The sequence below is a fragment of the Arvicola amphibius genome, chromosome 7, assembly GCF_903992535.2.
Source record: "Arvicola amphibius chromosome 7, mArvAmp1.2, whole genome shotgun sequence".
NCBI lineage: Eukaryota > Metazoa > Chordata > Mammalia > Rodentia > Cricetidae > Arvicola > Arvicola amphibius.
The window spans coordinates 75,741,025-75,754,256 of record NC_052053.1 but is presented as its reverse complement, the minus strand read 5'-3'; the positions used below and the strand labels follow the sequence as shown (position 1 = coordinate 75,754,256).

The window sequence follows — 13,232 nt, the reverse complement described above, 5'->3', positions numbered from 1 at the left end:
ATGGCATCCCAGGCCTTATTGGAGCTGCAGCTCTCTAACCAAAGCCAGCAGGCGTCTCCCAACATCACCTCCTGCAAGGATGCTCCAGAAGCCTGGGACCTGCTGTATAGGGTGCTGCCAGGCTTTGTCATCACCATCTGTTTCTTTGGCCTTCTGGGGAATCTTTCAGTACTGTCCTTCTTCCTCCTGCCTCGGCAGCGGCGGAGACAACACCGCTTAACCGTCGCCGAAATCTACCTGGCTAACTTGGCAGCTTCTGATCTGGTGTTCGTCCTGGGGCTACCCTTCTGGGCAGAGAACATCGGGAACCGTTTCAACTGGCCCTTTGGCACTGAACTCTGCAGGGTGGTCAACGGGATCATCAAGGCCCATCTGTTCATCAGTATCTTCCTGGTGGTGGCCATCAGTCAGGACCGCTACCGGTCCCTGGTATATCCCATGACCAGCCGAGGGTCCCGGCGGCGGCGGCAAGCCCAGGCCACTTGTCTGCTCATCTGGGTAGCAGGGGGCCTCTTGAGCATCCCCACGTTCCTACTACGTTCTGTCAGAGTCGTCCCCGACTTGAACATCTCTGCCTGCATCCTGTTTTTCCCCCACGACGCTTGGCATTTTGCAAGAATGGTGGAGTTGAACATTTTGGGTTTCTTCCTCCCATTGACTGCCATCATCTTCTTCAACTATCACATCCTGGCATCCCTGAGAGGGCAGAAGGAGGCCAGCAGAACGAGGTGTGGGGGTCCCAAGGGCAGCAAGACGACGGGGCTGATCCTCACTCTGGTGGTCTCCTTCCTGGTCTGCTGGGCTCCCTACCACTTCTTTGCCTTCCTGGATTTCCTGGTCCAGGTGAAGGCAGTCCAGGACTGCTCCTGGAAGGAATTCACGGACCTGGGCCTGCAGCTGGCCAACTTCTTTGCTTTCATCAACAGCTGCCTGAACCCACTGATTTATGTCTTTGCGGGCCGGCTTTTAAAAAGCAGGGTCTGGGAACATTATAAGAGATGCAGCCCTGGAAGTCTCGTGTCCATATCCCCCAATAGGAAAGAACTCTTTCAACTGTTCTGGCAGAATTGAAACAGCAGCCAGCCACGAAGCCTAGCTTCTAGACCAACTGTCTCTGATACCATACAGGACCATCTTGTCAGCTGGCCCATGGCCTACAAAGATGCCCGGGGAATGCTACTAATAGGGTAGCAGGGACCTTGCAGATATAATTAAGCTAAGGATCTGGAGATTAAGCTGATCCTGAAGTATTTGGGGCAGGGGTAACAAAATAATCACGGGGCTCCTTTTAAGCAGAGACTTCAGAGGACTGGAATACGTGCATACTGAAGCAGAGGTCAGAGTGATGAGGAAGGGGCCCTGAACAGGGCGCTGCAGACACCCTTAGAGGATGGAGAAGAAAGAATACAGACATGCGTCCTCTCTGCAACCTCTAGAGAGCAGCGACCCCCCTCCCCGCCAACCTGCCGACCTTAACCCTGCCCCCCACCACTGTGAAAGAAGAAAACTGTGAGAGAATAAAGCTGTGTTCTCATTTGCATTTGCCAAGTTTGTGATTACTGCCATAGCAACCACAGAAAACTTACAGAAGCACCCAGCAAGGGTCCCTCTTGACGCTCCCACTCACCCAGGCCTTCGGAGGCTGACTTTGAGAGAAGCAGGGGTGGGGTAGCTGCAGACCCTACCCATAGGAGCTTGCAGAGGTCTAAATAACCCCAAGTCCGAATGGGAAGCTCCACAGGCTACAGATCCAGCAGCTCCCGGGGAAGGAAGGGTCAGTTCCTCCCCTCAGGTCCCTGTAGGGTGGACTCTGGGGGCTGTGGAGACAGACAGGAAGGGCTGGGTGCTCACCCAGCCCTTGCAGTAGGAAGGTGCAGGCCGTTGACTCGAGTTCATGCGAACATTGCTGAATGCTGGAGCCTTCATCCAATCTCTCCTTGGCTTCAAGGATCCAGGAGGGACCCTTCCAGAGAACTCCAGATGATACACAAGAGAGCGTCACAGGACAGAAGAACTGCCTATCCAGGTGACAGGGTGGGTCTGAGAACACAGGACAGTGGCCGCTGGCTGGGACAGGTAGAAGAGTATTCTGGGACACATAGCCTGGCTTTTAAAAAACTAGCAGTTGGCCAAGCAAAATAGGGAAAGGGCATAGTCCAGAAAGAAGCAAGCTAATCCAGAGCAGTGGGCTTTCAAGTTAGGAGAGGAGTCGGGGAAGAAGGGCAAGGAGCTCCCAGAGGCAGGGGTTGGAGGAGAAAAGACATGGCGAGCGAGTATTTGATGCCCTCCCACAGACAGCGCTCACAAAACAGAGGGGTGTTCTGTGGGTCCTGAGGGGTCCCACTGAATCTACAGAGCATGCATTTGTGGTGACAATTTACTCACCGAGGCTTGGTAAGCCCCGGAAGGCAGTCAGGTCGTGCTGGGGCTGGATTTCAACAAATAGACCGCCATGGTTCTGGGAGGCTGAGGGTATCAGTGAGCCTGTGGGGAATGGCTGAGGGGTGGAAGGAAGGACGCCTAGGTGGTGTAGTAGCCAGCTTTCCCTCGCTGTGACATAACACCAGAACACGTCGACATAACAAGGGGGCAGGTTTATCTCAGCTCACCGCTTCGGAGGTTTCCCTCTGTGGTTGGCCTTGCTGCTGTGGGTTAGGGGGCAGCACAGAGCATCTTGGCAGGAGAGCATGGTGCAAGAGGTATATACATACATACTTCATGATGACTGGGAAGCAGAGGAAGACGGGAGAAGCTGGGGTCCCAATATCTCCTCTAAGGGAATGTCCCCCATGACCTAACCTCCTAAAGACCCCACTACTTCGCAGGAGCATCACAGGCTGGCCAAGCCTTTACCATGTTTGGGACACTTGAGATCCAAACACTAGCAGGCGGTGGAGAAGAATGAAACTAGAACAGAAAAAGGCTAGTGGCCGGGGAACACCTCGACCAGAGTACAAGGATGTCCTCAAACATCCCAGCAGGAGTCATCCCAGGGATGACAAGGACAAGCATGGCTGTGGCACAGGGGCCCAAGGAGGGGAGGGTGAAGGACAGTGAAGGCCATGAGGAATTGTACAGGCGGGGTGGGTTGCCTGCCAGACCCACCATCAGGGAAGACCCTGCAAGGCCTAAGGAAGAGAGAGTTGTTGAGCCAAGTGCCAAGGTCCAGCAATGGGGAAGTCACAATGACGACCAGACATTCAGGATGCATGGGAGGTGAGGACGGACCCTGTCACTCTTGCATGGAAGGGGTTAATTCTCATAGAACAACTCAGATGCAAATTCACTCTAAAACTAAAACATACCCCCGGAGCCTGGCCACAGGTCTGCCATGCTAGCCTACCAGAATCTTGAACACTATGGTCACTGGCCCAGCTCAAAGTTTTCCTGGGGAGTGTAGTATGGTCTGGACATACGAACAGGATCCAGCCTGCCTATGTGTCCACTTTGGACCCTATGGATTTAAACAATGCTTTTGAGTTCATTGCCAATGTGAAATCATGCATAGCTACAAATGTCCAGCTTGCCTACACAGCTCACATGGTGTCTTTCCAGTCAGTGGAAGGTCTAGCTTCTGGCCACCGCTGTTGGCATTGAGAACTCCTCAGTGAACAGGAGAGGGGTATTCCTGGTGCCCTCTAGGATGATCTCCTGGGTCTCTGGGGGGCACAGATGCCTTGGTATTGACTGGCAGTATACTGCCAACAGGGTGTCCTCCCATAGGTGTCACAAGAGCCTGGCAGCTCCAGGAGACTTAGTTTGCCACCTCTGGTATAGTTCAGTACCTGGGTTTACTGTCCAGGAAGCAGGACCAGTGTGCCCTGCCTGAGTGAGGTCCCACACTTTAAGAAGAGTGAGTGGTGTGTGAGCCTCGAAAACACTGCTTGTAGGCCTGCAGGTCAGGGTGGGGTGTAGTGGGACGAGCAGCAGGCTGCATCTCACCACCCAGCTAGCTTAACCCCTGAAATAATTACACAGAAACTGTATTCATTTAAACACTGCCTAGCCCATTATATCTAGCCTCCTCTTGGCTAACTCTCACATCTTGCTTTAACCCATATCTAGTAATCTGTGTATCACCACGGGGTCGTGGCTTACTGGGAAGATTCTAACCTATGTCCATCTCAAACCGGAGAATCATGGCGTCTGTCACAATGCCTTCTCCCCAGCATTCTGTTTTGTCTACTCTGCCCACCTAAGGGCTGCCCTATCAAAAGGCCAAGGCAGTTTTCTTTATTTAACCAATGAAAGCAACACAAAGAAAGAAGACCCTCCTACACCAGTGGGGGTTGGGGGAGAGCCCTGGAAGAGAAGCTTTATAAAACAGGCACCTGATTGATGAGGGCAGGGCCTATGAAGAAGCCTGGAGCTTAGTTCTGCCATGGGCTGGGACAGCAGCAGGCAGCAGCTGGCAGAGCCACACAGGAAGGCTGCTGTATTCCTTCCATCCAGCTGCAGGCAGGGGGAGAGGCTGGCCTTGGTTCAGAGCCAGTGCTGGAGAAGAAATATATTCTGTCCTCCACTGGTTTGGTGACAGGCTCTGCTGGCATGTTTCAGACTTAGGACTGTGCCCAGCCACACCTGGGGTGCCAATACTAGCATGGACAGTGAATTAGCCAGGGGTCCCCATATCTTCCAGGAACTCCTCCTTCCTCTTGTGGAGGGGTCAAGACCAGAGGTGAAGCTTCTTCTCCAGGACATTCATTGCCAGCTTCTGGACCCATCTTGCTTTTGCTGCTCTGAACAGGGAAGGAGACAGGCTCCCTGTCACATAGCCCATCCCTCATCCCTCATCCCTCATCATGGTACTGAGCAGGGCTAGGCCCCTCCAAATCCCAGCCCTGGGGTGCTCCTACATGTTGCAATGATCAAGGCAGGTTCTTTTTTTTTAATTTTTTTTCATGGTTTATTTTTTTATATTTAAAAATTTCCATCTCCTCCCCTCCTCCTCCCCCTTCCCTTCCCTCCCCTCCACCCATACCTCCCCTCCCTCCCTCTCCAGGCCAAGGAGCCATCAGGGTTCCCTACTCTATGTTAAGACCAAGGTCCTCCCAACTCCCCCCAGGTCCAGGAAGGTGATCGACCAAGCTGAGAAGGCTCCCACAGAGCCCGTCCATGCAGAAGAATCAGAGCCCAGCGATGAAGGCAGGTTCTTAATCTCTGTAGATGAGTCCTGAGTTTGATGAAAAGCAGGTAGGGAGGCTCCCTCCCCACACTCCACAACCGCAGCTCCCACAGACCTGGGAACCAGAGAAAGGCTATGGTGATCTCTTGGTTCCAACTGAGCTCACCTCTGGTCTCTGAACACCTTCAGGTCCTTCCCACTGTCTTCCTACTAGAGTTGTTGTCCAAGTTATAGGCAGGGTTCTGGTTGTCAGGGTTACAGATAAAGTTCTGGTTGTCAGGGTTACAGGCAGGGTTCTAGTTGTCAGGGTTACAGATTAAGTTCTGATTGTCAGGATTACAGATAGGGTTCTGGTTGTCAGGGTTATAGATGGGATTCTGGTTGTCAGGGTTATAGATGGGATTCTGGTTGTCAGGGTTATAGATGGGGTTCTGGTTGTCAGGGTTATAGATGGGATTCTGGTTGTCAGGGTTATAGATGGGGTTCTGGTTGTCAGAGTTACAGATGGAGCTCTGGTCATCAGGGTTACAGACAGGGTCCTGGTTGTCAGGGTTACAGATGGCATTCTGGTTGTCAGAATTACAGTGTTCCAGTTGTCAGGGTTACAGACAAGGCTCTGGCCCTAACAAGGAAAACTCAGCGTCCTCAACAAGCCTATTTAATAACAGTATGAGTAGAAAAAGAAAATTTATTTAGTGTGGCCACAGTGGGAGGAAGAATGAAGGGCCAGTGGCTCTCCAAGGGCAAAGGCTGTGAATATCTGAGCAGTCCTGGTCAAGGTGTGGTCCTGCCCATCACTGTCTCAGCTCCAGCCTCCCCATCAAGGCAGTCTGACAGGCTGTCGGTACTGTGAGAGGTCTCCTTCTCCTCCCACTGGTGCCGAGCTTCAGCCTTTTCCTTTCTCTTGCAAGCATCTATCAAGGGATAAAGCCCCTGATTCGATCAGAGTCCCTGGATCCAATCACCTCCCCAAAGCCCATCAAATGTTAACCAGTGTCCTAACAGGCTTGTCTTTCGGCCAGTGCTGGTGGGCGGGAGGTGGCAGCCATTCTGTGACAGGCTTCTGTGGCAGCCACTCCTGATGCTCTTTTAGTTCTTGCTAGCGCTAGCATTGGGCAATGGGAGGTAAACGTTGCACCATGGTCAAGGTCACAGGCCCCCACCCCACCCCCATGTTTTTCTGTTACAGTCAGCTTGGAAACCTCATGTTAAGAGGGGTCATAAGGAGCTGGCTAGGCGGTGGTGGCACACACCTTTACTCCCAGCACTTAGGAGGCCAGGGCAGGTGGATCTTTCACTTTGAGGCCAGCCTGATCTACAGAGTGAGCTCTAGGACAAGCGGGGCTATTCAGAAAAACTCTGTCTCAAGAAACAAAAATAGAGCCAGGCGGCGGTGGCGCACGCCTTTAATCCCAGCACTCGGGAGGCAGAGGCAGGCGGATCTCTGTGAGTTCGAGACCAGCCTGGTCTACAAGAGCTAGCTCCAGGACAGGCTCCAAAGCTACAGAGAAACCCTGTCTCGAAAAACCAAAAAAAAAAAAAAAAAAGAAAAGAAAAGAAAAGAAAGAAACAAAAATAGAGCGATACCGATACTTGTCACTGTTCAGCCATCCGAGGGTTGGTGGATGACAGAGAGACTCCGAAGGACATGATAAGCTTTAGCAGAAGCATCACAGTGGATTAACCCCTGATGGACAGATCTCTGAACAGCATTGCAGCAGCCTCTAAACCTCTGATCTAGGAGTTGCCTAAGGAACCATGACCTAAGCAATTCTCAGCCACACAAGACTTCCCGGTGTGCCAGGTATGTCTCAAACTCAGGTATGTCTCATTCTCACCTGTCCGTACACTCTGGGCTTGCCTAAGCAGTGAGTTCACATACTAAATGCTCTGCCCCATGTGGAAATGCTATTTGCTAGATCTTCATGGCTGACTCTGAGTTCCAGTGTCAAGAAGCCTATGGGCTGCTGACCTGCCTGCCATGCTCCACACCAGTGCTCAAGGTAATAAAGATGCCACTGCAGTGCTCTGCCTCCCTCCTGAATTCAGGATTCAGGGAAAACAGCGGTACCCACACACCCCTGATGGGGAATGCCCTTCTTATGCTGTGAATATGATTTATCACCATTGGTTCATAAAAAAGCTGATTTGGCCAATAGCTAGACAGAATAGAGCCAGGTGGGAAATCCAAACATAGATACAGGGGAGGGAGGGAAAAGGCAGAGTCAGCAAGATGCCAGCAGCTGTGACGTAACAAGCTGCAAGCCTTGTGGTAAAACATAGACTAATAGAAATAGGTTAATTTAGTTGTAAGAGCTAGTTAATAATAAGCCTGAGCTAATAGGTCAGTTTGTAATTAATGTTGTCTCTGAGTGTTTATTCTGGAACTGGTGGATGGGAGCGAAACTGCCAGTTACACACCCCAGCACTTGCTATCTTGCTGCTGTGCTTTGAGTGTGCACCCCAGGTTTCACACACTGCAAACATGGTCCTTGTGCCTTTGGAAGGTGACTGCATCATGAGGGCAGAGCTACGAGGTGATCCACTCACAGGTAACCATGTAACTGGACTGCCCTACAAGAGGCTTGGTTACCACTGGGAATACTCTGGAATACAGCCTGTATCTCATCATGTGACACTCTAGCATGTCACAACACAGCCCAGCTCTTAGACATTCCAGCCTCCAGGACTGTATGAGGTAAGTGTCTTGGACCAGTGGGGTTGCTCAGTGGGTAAAGGCACTTGCCACCAAAGCTGATGACATGGGTTTGATCCCAAGAATCCACGCAGTGGGAGGGGAGAACTGACTCCTGCAGGTTGTCCTGGGCATGTGTCGTGACACCTGAGTACCTGTGCACACAGTAGTGCGTGCACATACACACACTTTGAGCAAGAAATATCTTTCAAAATTTATATACTTCTCTCTACATTTCCCAGTCTTGGGTGCTTGGCTGTAGCCACAGGAAATAGACTTCGATACCCGTGCATTCCTTATTACCATGAACTCAAATTCCAAACACCAGGTCCTCTTCTACTGTATACATTTTGAGAAACTTTAAGTTGCCTTGGACTTGGGACTCGAACTCTTGCCTCCTGAGCAGGTGGGGTTGGCATCCTGGTGGGCTTTGGCTCAGAGTTACACAGCACTATTTATTGAGAGTCAGACAGCTCTCTGTAGTGGGGACCAAGCAGGGTGTCAAAAGGTGAATACGCACCCTGGACCCCTGTGTACATAGTGCTGCCAGGAGCCAACCACCCTATAATATATAACAACAAAAGCCTCCAACATGACATGGGCCTCGTAGGGGGTGAAGTCTCCTCTCCCCACCCAGCTTATCCAGTTCTGTTCCCCAACAGCAGCCTCCAGGACAGAGTGGTTGACCTTGAAGGCGAGACTTTAGACCTGAGCACCGAGGTACAAAAGGAACAATTAGAGCAAGGGAGACCGGGCCAGCTGTGAGTGGCTGGTGACTCGTTTGTTAGCCAGCCACATACGTCTCTCAGTCCTGCCTCCTGCCAGGTGCTGCGGCCCCACCTATCAAGGCCAATGCTTTCCCCTTCCTTATCCCACTGCCAATCTCAAGATGGAAAAAGGTAAGCCTGGGAGGGCAAAAACGTCAACAGCTGCAGACAGATTGATAGACAGGGATCTGCATGATCCAACCCGGACAAGGCCATGGAAGGGATCATAGAGCATCAAAGACCATATCTTTATTTAACATTTTGAGGTTCTGTTTATCTGTGTGGATGTTGTTATGTCAACTTCAAGTTTTAATTTTCATTTTAAATTTTCTGAGTGTGTATGATGTATGTGTCTTTATGTGGGTGCGCACATGCCAAGGCATATGTGTGGAGGTCGAAGGACAACCTTTGTTGTCCTTATCTTTCTATCCTGTTTGAGGCAGGGAAGCTGGGCTATCTGGCCAGAGTGTTTTGTGATCTGTCTGTCCCACCTCCTGTCGTACTCTAGGGGAGCTGGCTTTACAGCATGCATCCTGTGTCTGGCTTTTATGTGGGCTCTGGGGATCTGAACTCAGGTCCTCCTGCTTGTGCGGCTGGAGTTCTATCCACTGAGCCATCCCTCCAGTGCACTTTCAAGTTTAAAAAAAATTGTGTTAAATTCTGTTTATCTTGATTACTGGTGCCCCTCCGAAACTTTGTGTCCCAGACAAGTGACTGTCTGCATCATCCATCTCCAGTGTGAGGGCCGCTGAGGGCCTCACCTGCCTCTCCAGAATAACCATGGCAGAAAAACTTGCACAGGCTTCCCTCCAATTCCACATCTGCCACGGCACTCGGGAAAAACGAGACCCTTTTCTGAACACAAAGCAGTGAGTGATTAGCCAGCCATGTACATCTCCCAGACCTGCCTCTTGCCGGGTGTCTTAAGCCCCTTCCCTCTGGGCCTGTTCCTTGGCCTCAGCAGGAAAGGGCATGTGTGTGCTGCCACCCAGCTCAGGGTTTTTAGAGATAAATCAGTCCTGAAACAAAATGACATTTCACTTTATTCTTCGCTATTGCTATTGATGGTGAGGGTGCACACCAGCACGCATGCACAGGCTTGCTATTGATGATGGGAGTGCACACCAGCATGCATGCACAGGCTTGCTATTGATGGTGGGTCTGCACACCAGCACACACATGCACAGGTTTATTATTGATGGTGGGTCTGCAGGTCAGCACGCATGCACAGGCTTGAGGGACGGCGGAAAACAACTTTCAGGAGTTGGTTCTCTCCTTCCCCCTCAGGTTCTGGGCACTCAATTTGGATTGTTGGGCTTGGTGTCTTTACCTACTGAGCCAGTTTGCTGGAGCAACATTTTTTTTTTTCTTTTGTAGTTTTTCTAGACAGGGTTTCTCCATTTTTTAAATTTTTAATTGAAACCAACCTCGACTTAGATAAAAGCCTGGTTAAAGACAGGATTTTTCTGAAGTCTTCTTGGGTGCACAGGGTCATGTCTCACTCAGCCTGAGGAGCCACAGGGCAGGGGTCAATTTCCATTTCAGAGCTATTTGAGCATGGGCGCCCTCTGCTGGCCAGGAAGGTGGGTTGCTCCACACTCATAAAATGAGAGGGTAGCAGAGATGACTATGATCAGCATTCATTTTCTACATGTATGAAAATGTCAAAATCAGGTTAAAAGCACTGGTTATTCTTCCAGAACTCCCGGATTTAATTCCCAGCACCCAAACGGAATCTTGCAAGCATCTGTAACTCCAGTTCCGGGGGTGACACCCTCTCTGGACTCTACAGGCATCAGGCATGCAAGAACTGACAGACACCACGCAGGCATAGGAACCATATACACAAAAAATTTAAAAAGACAAAAATATCTATTAAAAACCCCTTTCACAATGAATCCCATTATGATGTGTAATTAGCATATGCTAAAATCATTTAAAAATAAGGTGCAGAACTACGAAGACCACCTGATATCATTGTGACCTCCTAATCGACGCACACCCTGGTACCAGCCTTTGGCCTCCTCACACGTGCACACACAAGCAGGTGCACAGAATTTTTTTTTCCAAGACAGGGTTTCTCTGTAGCTTTGGAGCCTGTCCTGGAACTAGCTCTTGTAGACAAGGCTGGCCTCGAACTCACAGAGATCCACCTACCTCTGCCTCCTGAGTGCTGGGATTAAAGGCGTGTGCCACCACTGCCCAGTGCAATAAATGTTTTTACAAGCCTTTTGGTTATGTTTTGTTTTTGTTTTTCTAGATAGGGTTTTCTGTGTAGCCCTGACTGTCCTGGAACTCGCTCTGTAGGCCAGGATGGCTTTGAACTCACAGAGATTCACCTGTCTCTGCCTACCGAGTGCTGGGATTAAAGGCGTGCACCACCACAGCCTGGCTTTATGGCAAGTCTTAATGGTGGGTATGTGAGCAGGTACAACTTTTCTTAGAAGGCAATTGGCAATGTCAGAATTTAAGTAGTTGTATCTCATCACCTCACTGGTCCTGAGGAACCCGATTCCACTTTGAAGGCAGAAGCCATTGCTTAGAATGTTTCCGTTTACTGTAAGAGCTGAGCTTAAGTCTTTTCTGGAGCCTGACCCACACCAGCTCATGACCTTGACTTGTTTTGGGAATACCCTCGTGCTCCCTAGCCACATGGCAATCATATGGTGGGTTTTCTGTCTGAGACTTTTCTGTATTGTTATTTCCCATTGTCTCTTCTGTAACTCTGCTTTGCAGCTACTTGTGATTTTACTCCTTAAAAGGGCCCAAGGAAAAAATGGATTCCGGACTGCTCTCTTTAACCATTTTCCCGAATATTGTTTATAAATGTTCTTTTACATTTAAAGGGGGAGATGATATAGATATGAATAATTTGCATTGGTATGGATTTTAAGGTCAATTTTGTTATATGTATATGTATTTCTGATCTTGATTAAGGTATTGTGATTGTGTAGTTCATTTTAAAATATAATGTATAATTAGGAAATATAGGTTGTTAATGGATAATCATCAATAATAGTCAAGCTTGTAGTTATGTTAGATTTTCTAGATACATAGAGATATATTTCAGTTAGATAGACATTCTTCATATCTTTCAAAGGCTACAGAATATGACATTTTAAATGTTTTAATAACTTAGGGCTTTTCATGACAATGAGACACATCTGCTCCTGGCAGCACCAATCTACTTCAAGAGGAAGATGGGCATCAAAGAGGCTCCTTATGGAGTTTGATAGCCATTTGGGCAAAAAAACTGCTCTTGTCTGGACTGTTACATAAACTGGACACAAAGAACCTACAGAGAGAGGACTGCTAAACTTGCCTAATGGTGAGATGGTCTTTCGGGGTTCCTGATTCATGAAACAGTCTGCGAGACATTCTACAGGACACAACAAAAACTGACTAAACTGTCTTTGAAATTTCCTGCTTCATAAAAATGTCTGCTGGACACTATGGGCCTGAAGGCCAAAGATGGATGCCCCAATGGTACAGAGGAACTTTGGATGACTATCCAGACAGCGAGTTGTCCCTGTCATTTCTAGAGTTTAAAAGTTACATATATCTTGTTTACTTAGGTAGTATTATATCCTTCTGGAGTCTTTGATGGAGTTAAAAAATGGTTCAATAGTTATAGTTTTCCTTAGTTATAATAAAAGATAAAATAGATTTAAATATTATAACTGTCATTTTTGCTTGATAACTGTTTTATATGTAATTTTACTATGTTAAAGTTAAAACCTTTCTTTTTTGTTTAAACAGAAAAAGGAAAAATGATGGAGGAGTGTCTGTGTTGCTTTCATTATTAATAAAGATACTGCCTTGGCCCTTTAAGAGAACAGAAAATTAGGTAGGCAGAGTAGACAGAACAGAATGCTGGGTAGCAGGCAGTGGGGAGACGCTTCAGGCAGTCGCCATATGCAGTCGCCATGATTCTCCTCTCTGAGATGGACACAGGTTAAGATCTCTCCTGGTAAGCCACACCTCGTGGTGCTATATAAATTACTAAATATGGGTTAAAGAAAGATGTGAGAATTAACCAATAAGAGGCTACAGATAATGGGCCAGGGGCCAGGCAGTGTTTAAAAGAATATAGTTTCCGTGTAATTATTTTGGGTAAAGCTAGCCGGGTGGCGGGACTCCCGCCGCTTCCTTCTACAACTGCCAGCTCTTGAGTGCACTCTAACAAAACCAAGCTTGCAACAAATTTGATACAAAATGATAGGTCTTATTCTTGCCCTGAGGGATTAACAGTCCCTTTTGTGGTAAGCCACCCAACACATGCAGCAGGAAAGCAGATGGTCACTCTAGGTTGTTCAGGGCCAGCTGAGACCCAGGTGAGCTGGCTCCAAAGCAAAGAGGACACAAAGGCTAAGGCACTTGAAGACAGTTTTTTAAAACAAGGCCCAGAGTGAAAGAGGAGGGTTTTCAAGGAAACAGCCGTCCAGTAGTGGGAGAAGTAAAACTTTGAAAAGGAGATAGTACCTTGGCCATCAGAACATTTATTATAAAATGAGATCTAGACGGGTGTGGTGGTACGCACCTGTAATCCTAGCACTTGGGGGGAGGCGGGAGAATCAGGAGTTCAAAGCCAGACTGGAACGTAGTGAGTCTGAGCCCACCCATCTCAAAACAAAAATACAATAAG

At 48.8% G+C, this 13,232-nt stretch overlaps 1 protein-coding gene across 1 annotated transcript; it reads left to right on the top strand.

Annotated features, from left to right (window-relative positions):
- Bdkrb1 (bradykinin receptor B1) lies at positions 1-1,071 on the top strand. The gene has a single exon (XM_038335665.1). It carries the CDS (start codon positions 1-3, stop codon positions 1,069-1,071), a length of 1,071 nt encoding a protein of 356 aa, XP_038191593.1.
- The last annotated feature ends 12,161 nt before the right edge of the window (positions 1,072-13,232 follow it).

What these genes read in the sequence shown, in the direction of transcription:
- Bdkrb1 (XM_038335665.1), top strand. Translation starts at nt 1, where the DNA reads ATGGCATCCCAGGCCTTATTGGAGCTGCAGCTCTCTAACCAAAGCCAG.